General features: G+C 45.3%; 1 protein-coding gene across 2 annotated transcripts in view; it reads right to left on the reverse strand.

Annotated features, from left to right (window-relative positions):
* Positions 1 to 15827, reverse strand: part of HYDIN (HYDIN axonemal central pair apparatus protein) — a gene marked incomplete at both ends in the record, with an annotated part of 302437 nt that overhangs the window by 25350 nt on the left and 261260 nt on the right. For both annotated transcript variants that reach the window (XM_080829076.1, XM_080829075.1), the window contains 9 exons: positions 615 to 813; positions 2876 to 3045; positions 6685 to 6906; positions 7445 to 7652; positions 8093 to 8240; positions 11666 to 11831; positions 12905 to 13043; positions 13520 to 13732; positions 14904 to 15111. In XM_080829076.1, coding sequence (XP_080685202.1) covers positions 615 to 813; positions 2876 to 3045; positions 6685 to 6906; positions 7445 to 7652; positions 8093 to 8240; positions 11666 to 11831; positions 12905 to 13043; positions 13520 to 13732; positions 14904 to 15111 — 1673 coding nt within the window. The remainder of the gene's footprint in view (positions 1 to 614; positions 814 to 2875; positions 3046 to 6684; positions 6907 to 7444; positions 7653 to 8092; positions 8241 to 11665; positions 11832 to 12904; positions 13044 to 13519; positions 13733 to 14903; positions 15112 to 15827) is intronic.

A 15827-nucleotide genomic window follows, 5' to 3' on the forward strand; every position in this document is an offset into this window, starting at 1 on the left:
AGCATCTGGGAAAGCCTTCCATCTTCCAGAACGTCCTAGTAAAATGCATATATGCTCATCAAACAGACACCTTAAAGGTTTACCAGACATTGGGGAGAAAGGGATTAGCACAGGACTTTCATTAGGAGCGCCTACTTAGAAGCCATGCCCTCAATCGAACATAATCCTGGGATCTGTGTCTGGCAGAGAACATTACTCAATGTGGCATTAAGGAAAGATGTTCCACAATTGAAATGCACATCTGCACACACAGCCAAAATAAATTGCTATCCAAAACAAATCTAGCCTATTAAACCTGAAAACAAAACACACCCTGATGTAAGAGGAGAAGGATGGGCTTGGGATTATGCATCTGATAGTCTCAAACTTCTCCAAGAAAAAGAATGTTTCTCTGGTGCCCATGATTCCTTGTAGCCTATGATTCACTGAAGTCTGGTCTAAGGAAGAGTCAGATTTGACAGTTCACACTTCAGTGGGACTGACTGGCCTCTGACAGAGGAGCTTGGGGGCCAGACAGGTGGAGAGGGGAGGAAGAGTGCGCTCAGGGGGGCACAGGTGGCTGGGAGGGCAAAAAGGAGTGTGCCAAGCTCGAGGATCTCATCAAGGTCTCTTACCTTCATTTCGGTGCCTTTCCCTTTGATTTCAATTATTTGCTGTGAGAGCCCATTGATTTCAAAGGGGATGAGTTCTCGGTATTGGATACTTTCTCGAGGATAAAAGGTGATTGGAATCTCCAGTGTCTTTCCCGGCTTTATCACATCGACGCGGAAGTTCACCTCGAGGTATGTGGTATTGGTATACAGACAGTCTAAGCTGCAGAAAATCAGGAGGAAGGTGTGGAAGTTAGAGGGTGCGCATATTTCCATTTTGTCTACAAAGGAAGAGGATCTCCAGGGCCAGCCTGTGCTCCTGGAGGTCAGAACACATGTTTAAGTCCCCCAGAAAGACCGATTCTGTCCCCTTATCTCTCTGAGCTGGGTACTGATGGATTTCCTGCCCTCTGCCCTGGAGTCAGAGGAGGTAAGCGTTGGAAGGGACCTTAGCAGTGGTCCAGGCCATGGCTCCCTGGCATAATCAAGTTACTTACCCCAAATCACACCCTGAGATCCTGGCAGAATTGGGCCTCAAACTCAAAAGTGCCATGGCCCTTTGTTCCATGCAAAGGAAGGAAATACTTCCTGGGGTGCCTGGGTGGCTAAGTAGGTCAAGTATCTGCCTCTTAACTTCAGCTCAGGTCATGATCTCAGGGTCTTAAGATCGAGCCCTGCATCAGGTTCTATGCTGGGCATGGAGCCTGCTTAAGAGTCTCTCTTCCTCTCCTTCTACCTCTTTCCCCCCACCCCAACCCTGTGAGAGTGCTCTCTCTCTCTCTTTAAGGAAGAAATGGAGAAGGAGGTAGAGGAGGAGGAGGAGAAGTGCTTCCTAAGTAACTGGGGGCCAAAGCACAGAGGAGAGAAGTGTGTGCTCTGAGTCAGATACACAGGAGTTTGGATCTGGGCTCTAACCACCAACCAGCCATGAGACCTGAGAAAAGTTACTTGCCCTTTGAGCCTCTATTGCCTTATCTGTAAAGTTGGGTAGTGACAGCTACCTCGTAAGGCTGTTGGGGGCATTAAATGGAATAAAGTGACTGAGTCAGTCACTAAGCAGGGGACGGAGGAAACACTCCACAAAGGCGATCTGTTCTCATTATCACTAATCGCACAATTACATGGCATCTTCGAAGACCATGTCCACTCTACATCCACTTGTGGGTAGGAAGGCATGAGACCTCCCCACTTCAGTACTTCCTTGTCTGTCTTCCAGATACTTAGAGAAGGAGTCCTGCTAGGCCAATAAACGGAACTGAATGCCTTTCCTTTCTGATTGAATTAAATCACGCAGGAAAGAGTGCAGGTAGATAAGGTTTTTAATGAGCATTTCCAATCACATGACACTCTTGTAAGGTACCCTTCAGGATGATAACCGTCAGCATCCCAGCAGCAGCAGCAGATAACCATAACTGAGCATTTCCTATGTCCAGGCACTGCTCTTAGGGCTCTCTCTGGGGCCTAATTTAATCCTCCTGAGAGCCCCATATGGGTGGCTCTATTATTATCCACCATCTCAGGCAAGGAGAGGTGAGAACATGTGCCCAAGGTCGCACAGCTAGGGAAGAGCTGGGGTTCAAACTTAGGCCTGTGCTATCTACCTAGTGGCTATCTAGTGGCTGGCAGCTACTAGACCCATGTGGCTATTCAAATTCAAATTCAAATGCATTAAAATTTAACAAACTAAAAATTCGGCCCCTCAGCTGCACCAGGCACAATTTAAGTGCTCTGCAGCTGCATGGAGTCGTGGGCTGCCATATTGGAAGCACAGACATGTAACAGTCCCAGGGTCCAGGAAAGTTCTATTGCATAGCACTAACCTAGAAAGCCTTGAGGAAACACAGGTCTCTGGGCTAGTCTCTGGAAATCCTTTTTTGATAGGTCTGGAATAAGGCCCAGAAACCCGTACTGGAACGTTCCACACCGGGATGGTGCAGAGAGGCTAGAATTTAATCAGCTCGGTATAGATCTGTTATTCACTACGAAGTAATGGCCTGGGAAATTCACTTTTTAACTCTTCAAACCTTGGTTTCCACATCTATTATGTGGGGAAAATACACGGAAGCCGCTGAACCTCTCATCAGGCATCGCCCTCCTCATTTCAAGATTTTCAGCAGAGCAGCTCATGGCTACCCAAGTAGTAGTGGTGGGGAAAGGAGACTCGGGATTCATGCCCAGCTATGTTTGACTCTTTCCCGTAATCTTTTTCTGTTTCGACAGCACTTCACCTGTATGACCCATGAGGAGCTACAGACTCATCTGGAAGCTCTGGGAAGACTGCTTACCTCATAGACGTTTCTTCCTTGTTGGTGACAACCAGGATTTGTTTGTATGGGGGCATCCCAGCTTGGTAGATGAAGCAGGTCCCAAAGTTGTAGCTGGTGAAGGAGAAATGAACAGCGGGGCTCACAGCGCAGCCTGAGAGGCTGCACAGAAATGTCGGGCCGTGGCTGATCTGCGGGGAGGCAATGGTAGGCAGAGCGGGATTACAAGTGTGAACAAAGGGCTCCTCGAGTCCCCAGGTGAAGGAGGAAAGCAGTTGGTGATTTTCCAAAAAAAAAATCAGGTGCTAGGACTCCATGGGCAGAGAATCTGATTCATAGGTTAGGAGTTTTTTTACTTGAGGAAAGCAAAGTGAGACAGTTGCCATCAGACCCCGCATTGGCTCTGGCAGCGAGGATTCAGCCGGAAGGCAGGGGTGTGGCGGACACTGCTGGTTATTGCCCCCCATCTGCTTCCCAGGGGTTCCCTATTGGCAGGACTCTGCTTAGCTGCCAATGCACCCACCCTGGGGAAAATACTTGAGTTCCTGTCCTTCCTTGACACTAAGGGTGGTCCTCAGACATAGTTCTGGTCATCCGGATATAAACAGAAAAGGACAAGAGGGTGTCCTATTTTGAATACAGAGGTGGTCTTGCTGAGAGAGCTGGGTTGCTTGGTTGTTGGTTTTTTGTTTGTTTTGCCTTCAGGCTCTTCCCTCTTATTTGCACTTTGAATGCAGACCTAGGGCTGCAGGGGGGAATGGCCACCTTGCGACCAGGAAAGGACAAGAATGAAGGAAGTCAAAGCGCCCTATGTCAAGGGTGAAAGAGTGGAAGATAGAAACAGTATGGGTCATCCCTGGGTTCTCAGTAAGATGACACAGGTGTCTATTGGGACATGAACTTAATTTGCTCTTCAGAAACTTAAGAATGTGAAATTTGGAAAGCTGAAAATTTATTTAAAACAAAATATCCACTATTTATCCTAAACATCATTAGAAGAAGCATTATAACAGTCATTGGCACACGTTTTCATAAGCAACTTTATAAATTGAAAAACAGTTTAAGGCTTTTAAAGTCTTTATATTTTGTGACTGATTGCCTAGAAAGGATTAAAATTGACCACCTTCAACTCTTCTGCCAGTTAGAGCAGGAAGGTACTATGATGTGTGTGTGTGTGTGTGCGATGTTTCTTTCTTTAGGAAGACATGGAAGTTCTGAAAAAGATGTTTCTCCAAAGCGATGGGCTCCTTCTGAGGTAGGGTGCCTGCCTCTTCCCAGGTAAGATGGCTGCAACATTGCCCTTGAGTTCCAAACTAGGAGTTTTACTTTTTTCTAGTGAAAAAAAATTTTTTTTAAGACTTAACTATGACTTCATGTCCCTCTAAATTATGGACTGGCCAGCAACTGACCTTGGGTTCTAATTGTCATACCCCCTGGTTCCCTGTCCATCACCTCTTCTGTAAGGATATGAATAAAGACCATGTCTCTTCACTCTGTCAATTCTCGCTTTCGCTGTGCAGAAGCTTTTGAGTTTGAGATAGTCTTCCTTTTTATTTTTGTTTTTGTTGCCTGTGCATTTAGTGTCATATCCATGAAGTCACTGCCAAACCAAGTTCATAAAACTTTCCCTCGATGTTGTCTTCTAGGAGTTTAATGGCTTAAGGACTTACGGTGAAGTCTTTAATCCATTTGCAGCTGACTTCTGGGCATGGTGTAAAAGGCTCAGTTTCATTCTTTTGCACATGGATCTCCAATTCTCCCAGCACCATTTGCCGAAGAGGCTCTTCTTTCCCATTGTGGGTACTTGGCAACCTTGTCAAAGATCGGTTGGCAGTATATGTGTGCATTTATTTCTGGGGCTCTCTGTTCTGTACCATTGGTCTATGTGTCTGTCTCCATGCTAGTACTATGCTATTTTGATGATGGTAGCTTTGTAACATATTTTGAAATCAGGATGAATGATGCCTCTAGCCTTGTTCTTCTTTCTCAGGATTAATTGGCTATTTGTGGTCTTTCGTGGCTTCATGTGAATCGTAGAATTGTTTTCCTGTGTTTGTGCCATTGGGATTTGGATAGGGATAGCACTGAATCTATAGATGGCTTTGGGTAGCATGGAAATTTTAACAGTATTAAGGCTTTCCACTCATGAACACAGGATGTCTTTCCATTTGTCTGTGTCTTTAATTTCTTTCATCAGTGTTTGTAGTTTTCAGTATATAAGTCTTTCACCACCTTAGTTTATTCCTGAGAATTGAATCCTTTTCTGTGATATTGTAAATGAGATTATTTTCCTAATTTTCTTGTCAGATAGTTTCTTGTTAGTATATAGGAAAGCAACTGATTTTTGTTTGTTGACTTTGTGTTCTGCAACTGTACTGAATTATTTTATTAATTCTAATAGATTTTTTAATTTAAAGATTTTATATATTTATTTTATAGAGAGAGCATGGTGGGGGGGTGCAGCAGGCAGAGAGAGAGGGAGAAGCAGACTGCCCAAAGAGCAGGGAGCCTCATGTGGAGCTTGATCCCAGGACCCCAGGATCATGACCTGAGCTGAAGGCAGAGGCTTAACCAACTGAGCCACCCAGGAGCCCCAATTCTAACAGATTTTTTAATGGAATATTTTGGGTTTTCTATATATAAAATCATGTTGTCTGCACACAGGGACAATTTTACCTCTTCCTTTCCAATTTGGATACATTTTCTCTTCTTCTTGTCTAATCACTCTGCCTAGGCCTTCCAGAAGTGGTGAGAGTGGGCATCCTTGCCTTGGTCCTGATCTTAAAGGAAAAGCATTTAGCTTTTCACTGATGAGCATGACGTTAGCTGTGAGCTTTTCATATATGACCTTTATTATGTTGGGGGTAGTTTCTTTCTAATCCTAGTTTGTCGAGAGTTTTTATCATGAATTTTGTCAAATGCTTTTTGCCTTCCATTGAGATGATCATGTGATTTTTATCCTTTATTCTGTTAACGTCAGATATCACATTAATTGGTCTTTGTATACTGGACCATCCTGGCATCTGAGAGGTAAGTTCCACTTGGTTGTAGTGTATGATCTTTTCAGTGTATTGTTGGATTTAATTTACTGGTATGGTGTTGAGGATTGTTCTACCTGTATTCATTAGGGTTATTGGCCCATAGTTTTTTTTTCTTGTGGTGTCTTTATTTGGCTTTGGTACCCAGAAGAATTGAAGTCAGGATCTTGAAGAGGTGTCAACACTCTCACGTTCAGTGTAGCACTAGTCACAGTAGTCAAGATGTGCAAACAACCTGAACGTTCATCGACAGGTGAATAAAGAAAATGAGGCATATACACACAATTCAGCCATTTTTCTTGAATAAATGATTCTAGGATTCTTGCTAGCCTTTGGTTAACTTCAAGAGTTCTGAAAAAATTGCTTTTGCTAGTTTTTGCCAGTGTTCTCATCACTATGGGAGAGCAGCTCTCCAGCGGTCCTTCTCTGCCATTCCTGCGGGCATCATGAATCCTTGGTTTTTCATTCAGTGATGTATCTTGGAAAATGTCATACATATTTTGTCTCTCTTACTTCCTCTGCACCGCCCACCCATCTCCCTTATTCATTTTCATAGCTGCATAGGATTCCAGGGCATGGATGGTCCACTGCTTTACAATGGACACTTATTCACTGGGTGCCTCAACTGTGGATGAACCCTTTATACTAGAGATTATGAGACTGTTTCCAACACGACCACTCTCCAGGAGCTTCTAGAAGGGTGTAGAAGACAAGGAACATACAGGAGAATTAATCTCTCAAGAGAGAGTGCTGGGAGTGGTTTCAGGGTCAGACAATGTTAAATGGTCTCACCTTGATTCTGAGTTCCAGGCCTTTCAAGACACACTTCTTAAATGGCTGGAAAGACACGGAGGCATGTGCAGTCTGCCCTACATCCACACTGCCATCAATGGGGGAAAATTCCAAGTATTGCAATAGGGATTTGGGGCCAGATAGCTCCGCTTGGAAGCTGAAGTTGAATTTTCCAGTGTTGATAAAGCTGAGTTCACACTGAACACATTCGTTCAACTCTACCTGAGAGACAGAGAACAGAGTAGTAGGTTGATGGAATGCAAATCATGGTTCCCTTCTCTGGGGTTAGGATATGTAAGATGCTGGGGAAAAATATCATTTGGGAGATAGGGATGACAGATGATGTTAGTGAGCTGAGTATCATGGGCTTAATTAATGTAGTCAGATATTCCACCAAGAGCTACTAAATGATGGGGGGGTGGGGGCTCATACCTGAAGTGTAAGATGGCAATTTAATTTTTAGACAACCTTGGTGGACAAACATCCTTCCTGTATGTTGAAATCAAGTATTATTCCCTTCCCTACCATCTCTCCACCCCCTGAAAGATAAAATAAGTTTTCACATAAAAACTATATGCATTCTGAGGGTGGAGATGCTTCTGGCATGCTGCTGTTCTTCTGGTCTCCCTGGCATTTGAAACAGAGAGCTGCAGCTAACATTCCCTTCTACTTCCTTTCCCAGCCAGTGTGGAAACAGAGAAAGAGAGAGGGGGAGAGGAGAGGAGAGTGAGAGTGAATCAAGGCTCTTTCACACTCTGACCTCATAGAAGTTGATAATGTTAGTCTCTTTGGGAGTCAGGAGAGTGATCAAACCAGTCCTGTCCTTGCACTTGACCTCCGCATTCATAGTGTATCCCTCAGCCTTGACATTTAAAGTCAGAGGGTGAGCTTTCTTTTTCACATTGCAGATCAAATTAAAGTTCACATCTCCCTCCTGCTTTGGTGTGAAGAAAATATCAACCGGGAACCTGGTTGGGGAAGGAGAGAGCAGATTAGTGGCCAAGGCCAACCTGTTATAACCTGCTAAAGAATATGAGCCTGATGGGTTAGCACATGCTCTATGAGGAAAAGTCACTGTCATTCCAAATTACGACGAGTTCTGAAGATTTGCCAGTCATGGCTGAACATTGCTTTATGAATTCACAAATATAACAGAAAAAAAGGAAAAGAATGTAAACATGAGAGAAAAATATCTAGAAGAAGGTCTTAAAGTTCTCAGTGCTCTGCAACTTATCAGGAAAACGAACAATGGAAAATAAGGAGGACACGGATGGGATTGTTCATATAAATTTTGGAGTTGGAAGAGATGTGATACAGGGCACTCTGGGGGAAATGGATTCTCCTGGCTAGCAGGTCTAGAACCCTTGCTATAGTGGGGGTGTGCAGTTGTGGGGGGCTTTTTCTTTACCTGGACAGTGGTGGGATCCAACCTTCCATGGGACATATGACCAGGCTGTTGCTGAAACCTTCGGAATACCGGGAGTTGTCCTGGAAGGCAAAAGAGAACCCCTGCTCCTCCTTGTTGATGATGTGCACGGTCTCCCTGGCTTCTCTGCCTAAGGGAGAAACACCAGCCCTGAGTGAAGGCCTCCCGCCCGCTCCTGAAGCATTCAGCAGATACTGCTCCTCGAGCAAGAGGAAGCCGTCACAGAAAAAACTTTTCAACTTCTTTTCTTTCTTCTCCCAAGCTCCTCAGTCTTTGACTACCTCCTTTCCTTCTTTCTTTCCTCCTTTTCTTCCCTACAAGGGTCCTGCTTCCCCTGGCGAGATTCACCTCTCTCCTTCTAGAACTTTATTCCCTCAATTTCCTGCTCCTGCTGGGAGCCCTCTGGCCCCTCTGACTCGGTCGCAGCTGTCCCGAGGTGATTCTGATGACATCATTTTCTCTCTTTGTTCCTTTGGAACTAATGCCTTCCCGCTTAGGTGATGAGGGCTTCACCCTCCCTGGCAGGCCCATATCTTTGTAGATAGTCTCTGCATTACACGGTTTTGAATCAGAGCTCAGGTATGTTGTGAGAGTCCTGACAGGGCCTGAGTACATCTTCTGTAACTATTTTGCTTTTTCTTACTTTCCATGTCTATTGTAGAGCATTTGTTTTCTACATATACTTTAGAATCATTTTATCTAATTCTCCCTCTGCCCCCAATCCTTTTGGGATTAAGGCTGCCAGATTTAGGAAATATTTTTTTAGTGTAAGTATGTCCCAAATATTGCATGACACATACTCGTATTGACATATTTATATTAAAAAAATTACTCACTGTTATCTGAAATTCAAATGTGACTATGCATCCTGTATTTTATCTGGCAACACCAATTGGAATTCTAATTGGAACTTGATTAAATTTGTATTTAATCTTGAGAGAACTGGTAAACGTTCACATCTTGTTTGAGGGCATTTTAATACGATTTTATAGTTTTCTTCATATAAGTCCTGTGCTTTTCTTGTTACATTTATCCTTAGATATTATATAGGTTTTGTCAATATCGAATGGACTTTTTTTTTCTGTTTCTGGGTGCTTATTGCTTAAAGAAAGAGAAACTATTGATTTTTACATAATTGTCTTGCATCCAGCCGCTTACTAAATTATCTTGTTGATTCTAGTGGTTTGTTTTGCTTTTCTCTAGAGCCTCTGGAGGTTTTCTATGTAAGAAGTCACCAGCAACAGCAAATGAGATAGTTTTGTCTCTTTTTCCTTAATGTTTATGCCAATTCTTGAATTTTCTTGTTTTATTATATTTGCTAACTAAAATCACAAAGAAAGTATTCAATAATAATGATGGTAATGAGCATCCTTGCCTAATTCCTGATTTTTAACTGAAGTGGTTCCAGTGTTTAATTACAGTATAATATCTGCCTCTTGATTTTGGTTAGTCTTCTTTTTTTTTGAGGAAGAGGGAAAGAGGGAGGGAGAGTGAGCGTGAGCGTATGTGTGAGCAGGGTTGGGGGAGGGGCAGAGGGAGAGAGAGAATCCCAAGCAGGCTCCACTCTCAGCCCAAAGTCCCACGCGGGGCTCCATCTCATGACCCTGAGATCGTGATCTAAGCTGAAATCAAGAGTCAGATACATAACTGACTGAGCCACCCAGGCGCCCCACGGTAGTCTCCTCTATTTAAGTTTTCCCCTCTGTTCCTTCCTATCTTACAATTAGAGTTTTTGTTAAGAATTTCTGCAATGACTTTTTTAGTGCATATTCATACGATCACCTGGTTGTTCTTTAATCTGTTGATATAATCATTATATTGAAATGCACCACCTTTGCATCCCCAGATTAAATTCTGTTCGCCTTGCTGTTGCTGTTTCTATTTATTTAATTTAATTTTAATTCCAGTTAGTTAACAGTGTTCTATTAGTCTCAGGTGTGTCATGTAGTGATTCACCACTTCCATACCCCACCCGGTGCTCATCACGACAAGAGCACTCCTTAGTCCCCATCACCTGGTTCTTCACCATCCCTCTACCCCTCCCCTCTGGTAGCCATTCATTTGTTCTCTATAGTCAAGAGTACTGTTATTGGGGCACCTGGGTGGCTCAGGGGGTTAAAGCCTCTGCCTTCGGCTCAGGTCATGATCCCGGGGTTCTGGGATCGAGCCCCGCATCGGGCTCTCTGCTCAGCAGGGAGCCTGCTTCCTCTTCTCTCTCTCTGCCTGCCTCTCTGCCTACTTGTGATCTTTGTCAAATAAATAAATAAAATCTTTAAAAAAAAAGAGTACTGTTATTATTCTTATGCTCTACTGCCCATTTATTTGTTCGAAACCTTCTGGAACATCACAGTCTCCTCCCACATACTTATATGTATCAGTATAAGAAATGTATGGAAATATTACATAATAAGCTGTTAACATGGGCTTCCTTTGATGGAAAGGATAGGCGGAGATAAAATAAATTTTCCTTATATAATAGACTTATCATCTTATTATGAAGTATATTATTTTTCTAAATATAAAAATCTAATGAGTTACTAAAAATCCTCTCCCTTAATTGTATTTTACAGACACACACACACACACACACACACACCCTGCATCCATGTGACAAGGGACCTGGCAATCACTTCCTTTATTTCCTTCAGGTGTCTGATCAAATGTCACTTTCCTACTGCCTACTGGCATCTTTACTCTCCCCACCCTGCTTTACTCTTCTCTAGAATACTTACTAACATCTGACATGCTGTATATATATTTTTTTCTTTTTTAGTAGTCTGCTTTCTTTTTTTTTTTTTTAAAGATTTTATTTATTTATTTGTCAGAGAGAACCAGAGAGAGAGAGAGAGAGGAGAGAGAGTGAGAAAGAGCATTCAAACAGCGGGGAGAGGCAGGCAGAGGGAGAAGCAGGCTCCTCACTGAGCAAGAAGTCCAATGTGGGACTCGATCCAGGACCTGAGATCATGACCTGAGCTGAAGGCAGCAGGTGCTTAACTGACTGAGCCCCCCCAGGCATCCCTTGCTGGTCTGCTTTCTATTACTAGAATATAACCGGCGGGGGGGGGGGAGGGGGAGACTTTGGCTTTACCCACGGCATTCTCAGCTCACAGAACCGTGCCTGGGTCATACAAGGGCTCGGTAACATTTGTTGAGCTGAATAAATGCGTGAAAGGATGGCAGAGAAATCTGATCACTGGGGTGCAGACTGAGAGGCGAGCAAGTACAGTGCGTCCTCTGGAGGCACGTGCAAGTAAGACGGGGATGACATGGGGCTCTGGAAATGGACATAGTCAGTCCAGGCCTTCGAGGAACCTAACAAGCAAGGTCTGCAGCAAGGCTCCTGAATTCTCAGAGGTTATTAGTGTGTGGATTTAGAAGACACCCGGTGGAAGTTAGATGGAGAGATAAATATTTCTTGGCTTTGTGAACAGTGATAGAGAACGTCTGACAGGCACCAGGACAAGTTTGCCACCCGAGTCTGCTCCTGGAGCTCATTGCCGGGTCAGCCCTCACAGGTCCCACCAACTCACACATAGACCAACAGGGCAGGCTTACCAATGAGGAGACAGCTGAAGTTGAGGTGTGACTTGTCCAGATTGATGAGAGGATCGGTGGCTTTGCCCACCAGTAGGAAAGGGACAGTGATGTTGTGTTCGGGGATTAAGAAAGTCCAGAAGGCTTCTGTGATGTCCAGATGGGAAGGTGTGAACTGGAAGGTAATCTAAGAAGACAGGTGGGAACAGAGGGGTAAAAGGTGTTTCTGTTTGCTTGTTCCACGTGCCCTTGGAGGCTTCCTGGTGCTGGGGTTACGATGGTTGACATTATCAGGTCACCCCTCCCTTTCTGCTGTCTCTGTGAAGGCAGGTAAGTGTGGCTGTTCCAGCGATATCAGTGTCTGTTTGGACCCTGCCCACAGGTCCTTCTGAGGGGGTCCACCCCCCTCCCCACAGCCTCTGGTGGCTGGACAGCCATATTTCACACCATGTCTTTGTTTGGCCTGTAAAAACGGACAGAATCTGAGAGAAATATGGAATTTTGGCCTTTCCCCAAAAGTTCAGGAAAATCAGCAGCCCTGGGCCACTTGTCTGTGTGTGGTCACCTGACAGAGAAGCACAGCAGCCAGCCAGGGGTGGGCTCAGCATTCCTTGTCATTGTCCCCTGGGCCTGCTCCATTCATTTGTGGGACCTGCCCGAAGGCATTTGAATTCATCATTTCTATTTCACGGATCTATTTCTGCCTGAGATTCTCTGTGGAATTTATAGGATATGGGGTCTGTTTTGGCCAATGAATTCATGCTTCCCTAGGTCTAACCCCACACTCTAGTCCCCACACCACTGTGTAAACATGAGGACTGAGCTGTGGGACAGGACTCACTTTTCTGTTTTGCCCTTTGACCGGACCAAGTAAAAACACACCTGTATACTTTTACCACTGTCAGTCCCTTGGGGGAAAAAATAAGCCTTCCTGTTTCTCTATGGGTCCTAGAGTCCCCAGCCATAAGTGCCCAGATCCCCTTCCCTGCTTTAATAGTTTCAGTTTTTAAAACTGCAAATGCTAGAACTCTCCATCTCTCCATGGCCAACCAAGGGAGTGCAGGTATGTCTTATCCATGAGGATGGCCTCCTGTTTATGCTACTCAAGAAATACTTATTGATTCATGCACCCTCAGGCTGTGCTCCCTCACTCTACCTATGGTCTACAGCACACTTGCTATCCAGAGAGAGAGAGAGAGGGAGAGAGAGAGAGAGAGAGAATAAAGTCTTTCATCAGGCAGTCTTCATTCACATACACACCTCAGCTTTCTTTTCTGGGTGAATGAGGCCCTTCTCTGTAAGGCATGTGAAGGCTGCAGGGTTCTGGAGACTTTCAGTTTCTTCAGAGATCCAGCAGAAGGTGTAGGTGGTGTTAGTGGGGTTCAGTATTGTAAAAGTCCTGGCCGAGGAGGAAGAATTGATCACAGAGAGTGACACGGGGGGGGTGTTGAGGAATAAGACAAACATTCTTACGATCTTCTCTAGCACAGGCCCCCCTATCTGGGAAGTAGAACTTATCTGGGCACTTCATTAACATAGAAATGAAAACTGCATCTCCACTGGGGCTCCAGACTATGGCTAGCGAACTGGACTTTGGAGTAAAAATGATGCCCAGGGTGCTTCTGTCCCATTGATCCTCTGTGGTTAAGGGGGTGGTCAGGGATTCTGTGTTTATGTCTTCCAAATTTTCCCCAGTGTTGACACTAAGGAGAACAAATCCAGCTTCTTTACTAGAACAGTTCTCTGAAGTCCAACCCCAGTAGTTCAAGCCCACTTTTAGGATTTAGTCTCACTGACTTCCCTGAATTCTTCCTCCCCATTCTTTAGAAGGACTTAGTGATAGGAACTCAACTGATGTAAACCTAGGCAACTCACCGGAGACTCTTCCCTCCTATGCCCACACTGGTGAACTCAATCACCTGGGTGTTGGGGTCCAGAGCCCCACCACCAGGCCCTCGGAGGTCTGGGTTGCGCCGATGACCGCTGATGTAGTCGGAGTGTTTCAGGTCAAAATGGCAGAAGGGCAAGAAGCTCCGCCCTTTCGTTGTTAGGACTGGACCTTGCTCCCCTGGTGGCAAGTTGGGAATCCTGAGAGGATAAAGTTATTCTTACTTATTTTTAAATCAGTTGTTGCTTTCAGAGTTGGAAATAAATTATTATGTCCACCAGAATGTGAGCTCCAAAAAAGCAGAGACTGTGCTGGTCAACGACACAATCTCAGTCCCTGAACAGTGCGTGATACATGGTAGGTGCTGACTCATTAACTGTTGAGTGGATGGACTTGTGAATGCGCTGAGGAGGAGGGGCTGAATTCTGGCTCCTTTTCTGTATCTAAGTACAGCCTCAGGTTATCCCTCCAGCAGTGGTGACAAAATCTCCCTGCTGTAAATTGAGCAGAAAGTCTTACCCTCTGGGTCCTCTCATAGGCACCTACTGGGGTATGAACATGGACAGAAAAATCCTAAAAGAGTATCCTGAGCGCCTTGGAGAAGGTGAGGTAGATGTGATCAGACTTAGCCCCAGCACCAAGTTCAGGCAGCCAAGATGTGGGGGAGGGTCCCTGTGGTGGGTTGTGGGGCTCCACAAGGCTCTCATGGCCCACGCAGGTCTGTCTACCCCATGCTGGGGTTCATACAGTCCTCTGTAAGGTGGGTGTTCTGCATGGAGCTTTCCTGGGAGTGGTTAGCATATCAGGAGCTTTCAGGGCTAGAAGTTACTAGATTGGCTTTTCTGGAACTGGGTGTGGGCCCTTCTATTCCTCACCGACCTGTGTCAGGTCCATGCCTCCCCCACCACCAGGTATGTGTATGGGATAATTGTGTGCCAGGTTCTCTGTTAAGCCTTCACTTGAATTGACTCATTTAAGGTTCATGGCAACAGTACAAGGTGGGTATTGCTGTTTGCTTTCTACATGAGGAAACCAAGTCTCAGAAAACATACAAGAAAGTTTTCCTAAGTTCGTACGTGCCCAAGTACTGGAACCCATCTGTCCGTCAGCCATTCTGTTGCTCAGTGGAAACCTGTATGTGGCTGGGAAGGGGGAAGGGGGCAGGAGGAAGAGTCTAGAGAGTGTTGGTGAGTGATACAAAAGGCCCAATTCTCTGTATATTCCAAGCCCTGGCCCTTTTGAATCTTCCAAAAAGGAAATGTGACCATTTGGGTGCTGTGGGGGGGCCCAAGGCTGGAAAGAATGGTGGTAGTGGTGGGACAAAAGAGAGGACAGAAGATGCCAAACTTTGTTCTGGGGAGCACTTCTTACTGGCAGAAAAGATGGCCCTCGAAGTCCCCAACCTCCAGCGGGGAGAATTTCACTTTGAGCTTCCGAGTTTTGCCTGCAGGCACAGTGCCTGAGGAGGGCTCCACAGAGAAGGGTGGCAGGGAAACTTCATTCCAGTGGTCGGTGGCACTGTCCAGGGTGCTGACCGTGTGCAGCGTGCCCTGGCTAAGCTGGTCTTTTTGAGCGGAACCTGGGGGCAAACAGAGACAGCCAGTGGTGCACTGCATTTGCAGTGGGCGAGCAGATGGAAGGCAGCCCACTCACAGGTCCAGAGGGACCCTCTGTGGGGTCTGGGCTCACCTCTTCCAGCAGGTATGCCTAATCTTGGGCCCTGGGGGTAAGGAACTGGCTTACGTCTCTCATAGGAGACTCCTGAAAATACTTCTATTAATTCTATCAAGTTTTCAAAGCTGTTTCCTTTTGGCTCAAGGGGGTGGGTCAAAGAGATGTCTCTAGGTATTCTGTCTCAAGAATAATGGGCTGTGAACCTAATTTTTGGAGAATCATTGTTTTAAAAAAAGGGGTTCACAACCTGGGGCCCATTCAAAAGGTCTGTGAATCTCCAAAACTGCAACAACAGTAACGAGTATCTGTCCACCAAGTGTTGAGCCCTTTTCTGAGGACTTTATACGTATCAACTTGGGTATGGGTGTGTATTTTCTTGGGGAAACATTTCATAGTTTCAGCAAGGGTCTGTAATCTTCCAAGAGGCTAACGCCTAAAAAACAAGATAAGATTCCCAGGGCTCTGTGGTCAGGGTGGTGGCCTGGTGGATGGCCAGGGTTCAGGCTCCAGGAGGACAGAGGTCAGCTCTTGAGTTTCTCAGACCCTTTGGGTTCTGCAGACACCATGAGACGTTTTCTCTGCTTCTCCTTGGCTACTGGGGTGGGGGCTGTAGGGGCAGTG

Source organism: Martes martes (genome assembly GCF_963455335.1).
Source record: "Martes martes genome assembly, chromosome: 17".
Lineage (NCBI taxonomy): Eukaryota > Metazoa > Chordata > Mammalia > Carnivora > Mustelidae > Martes > Martes martes.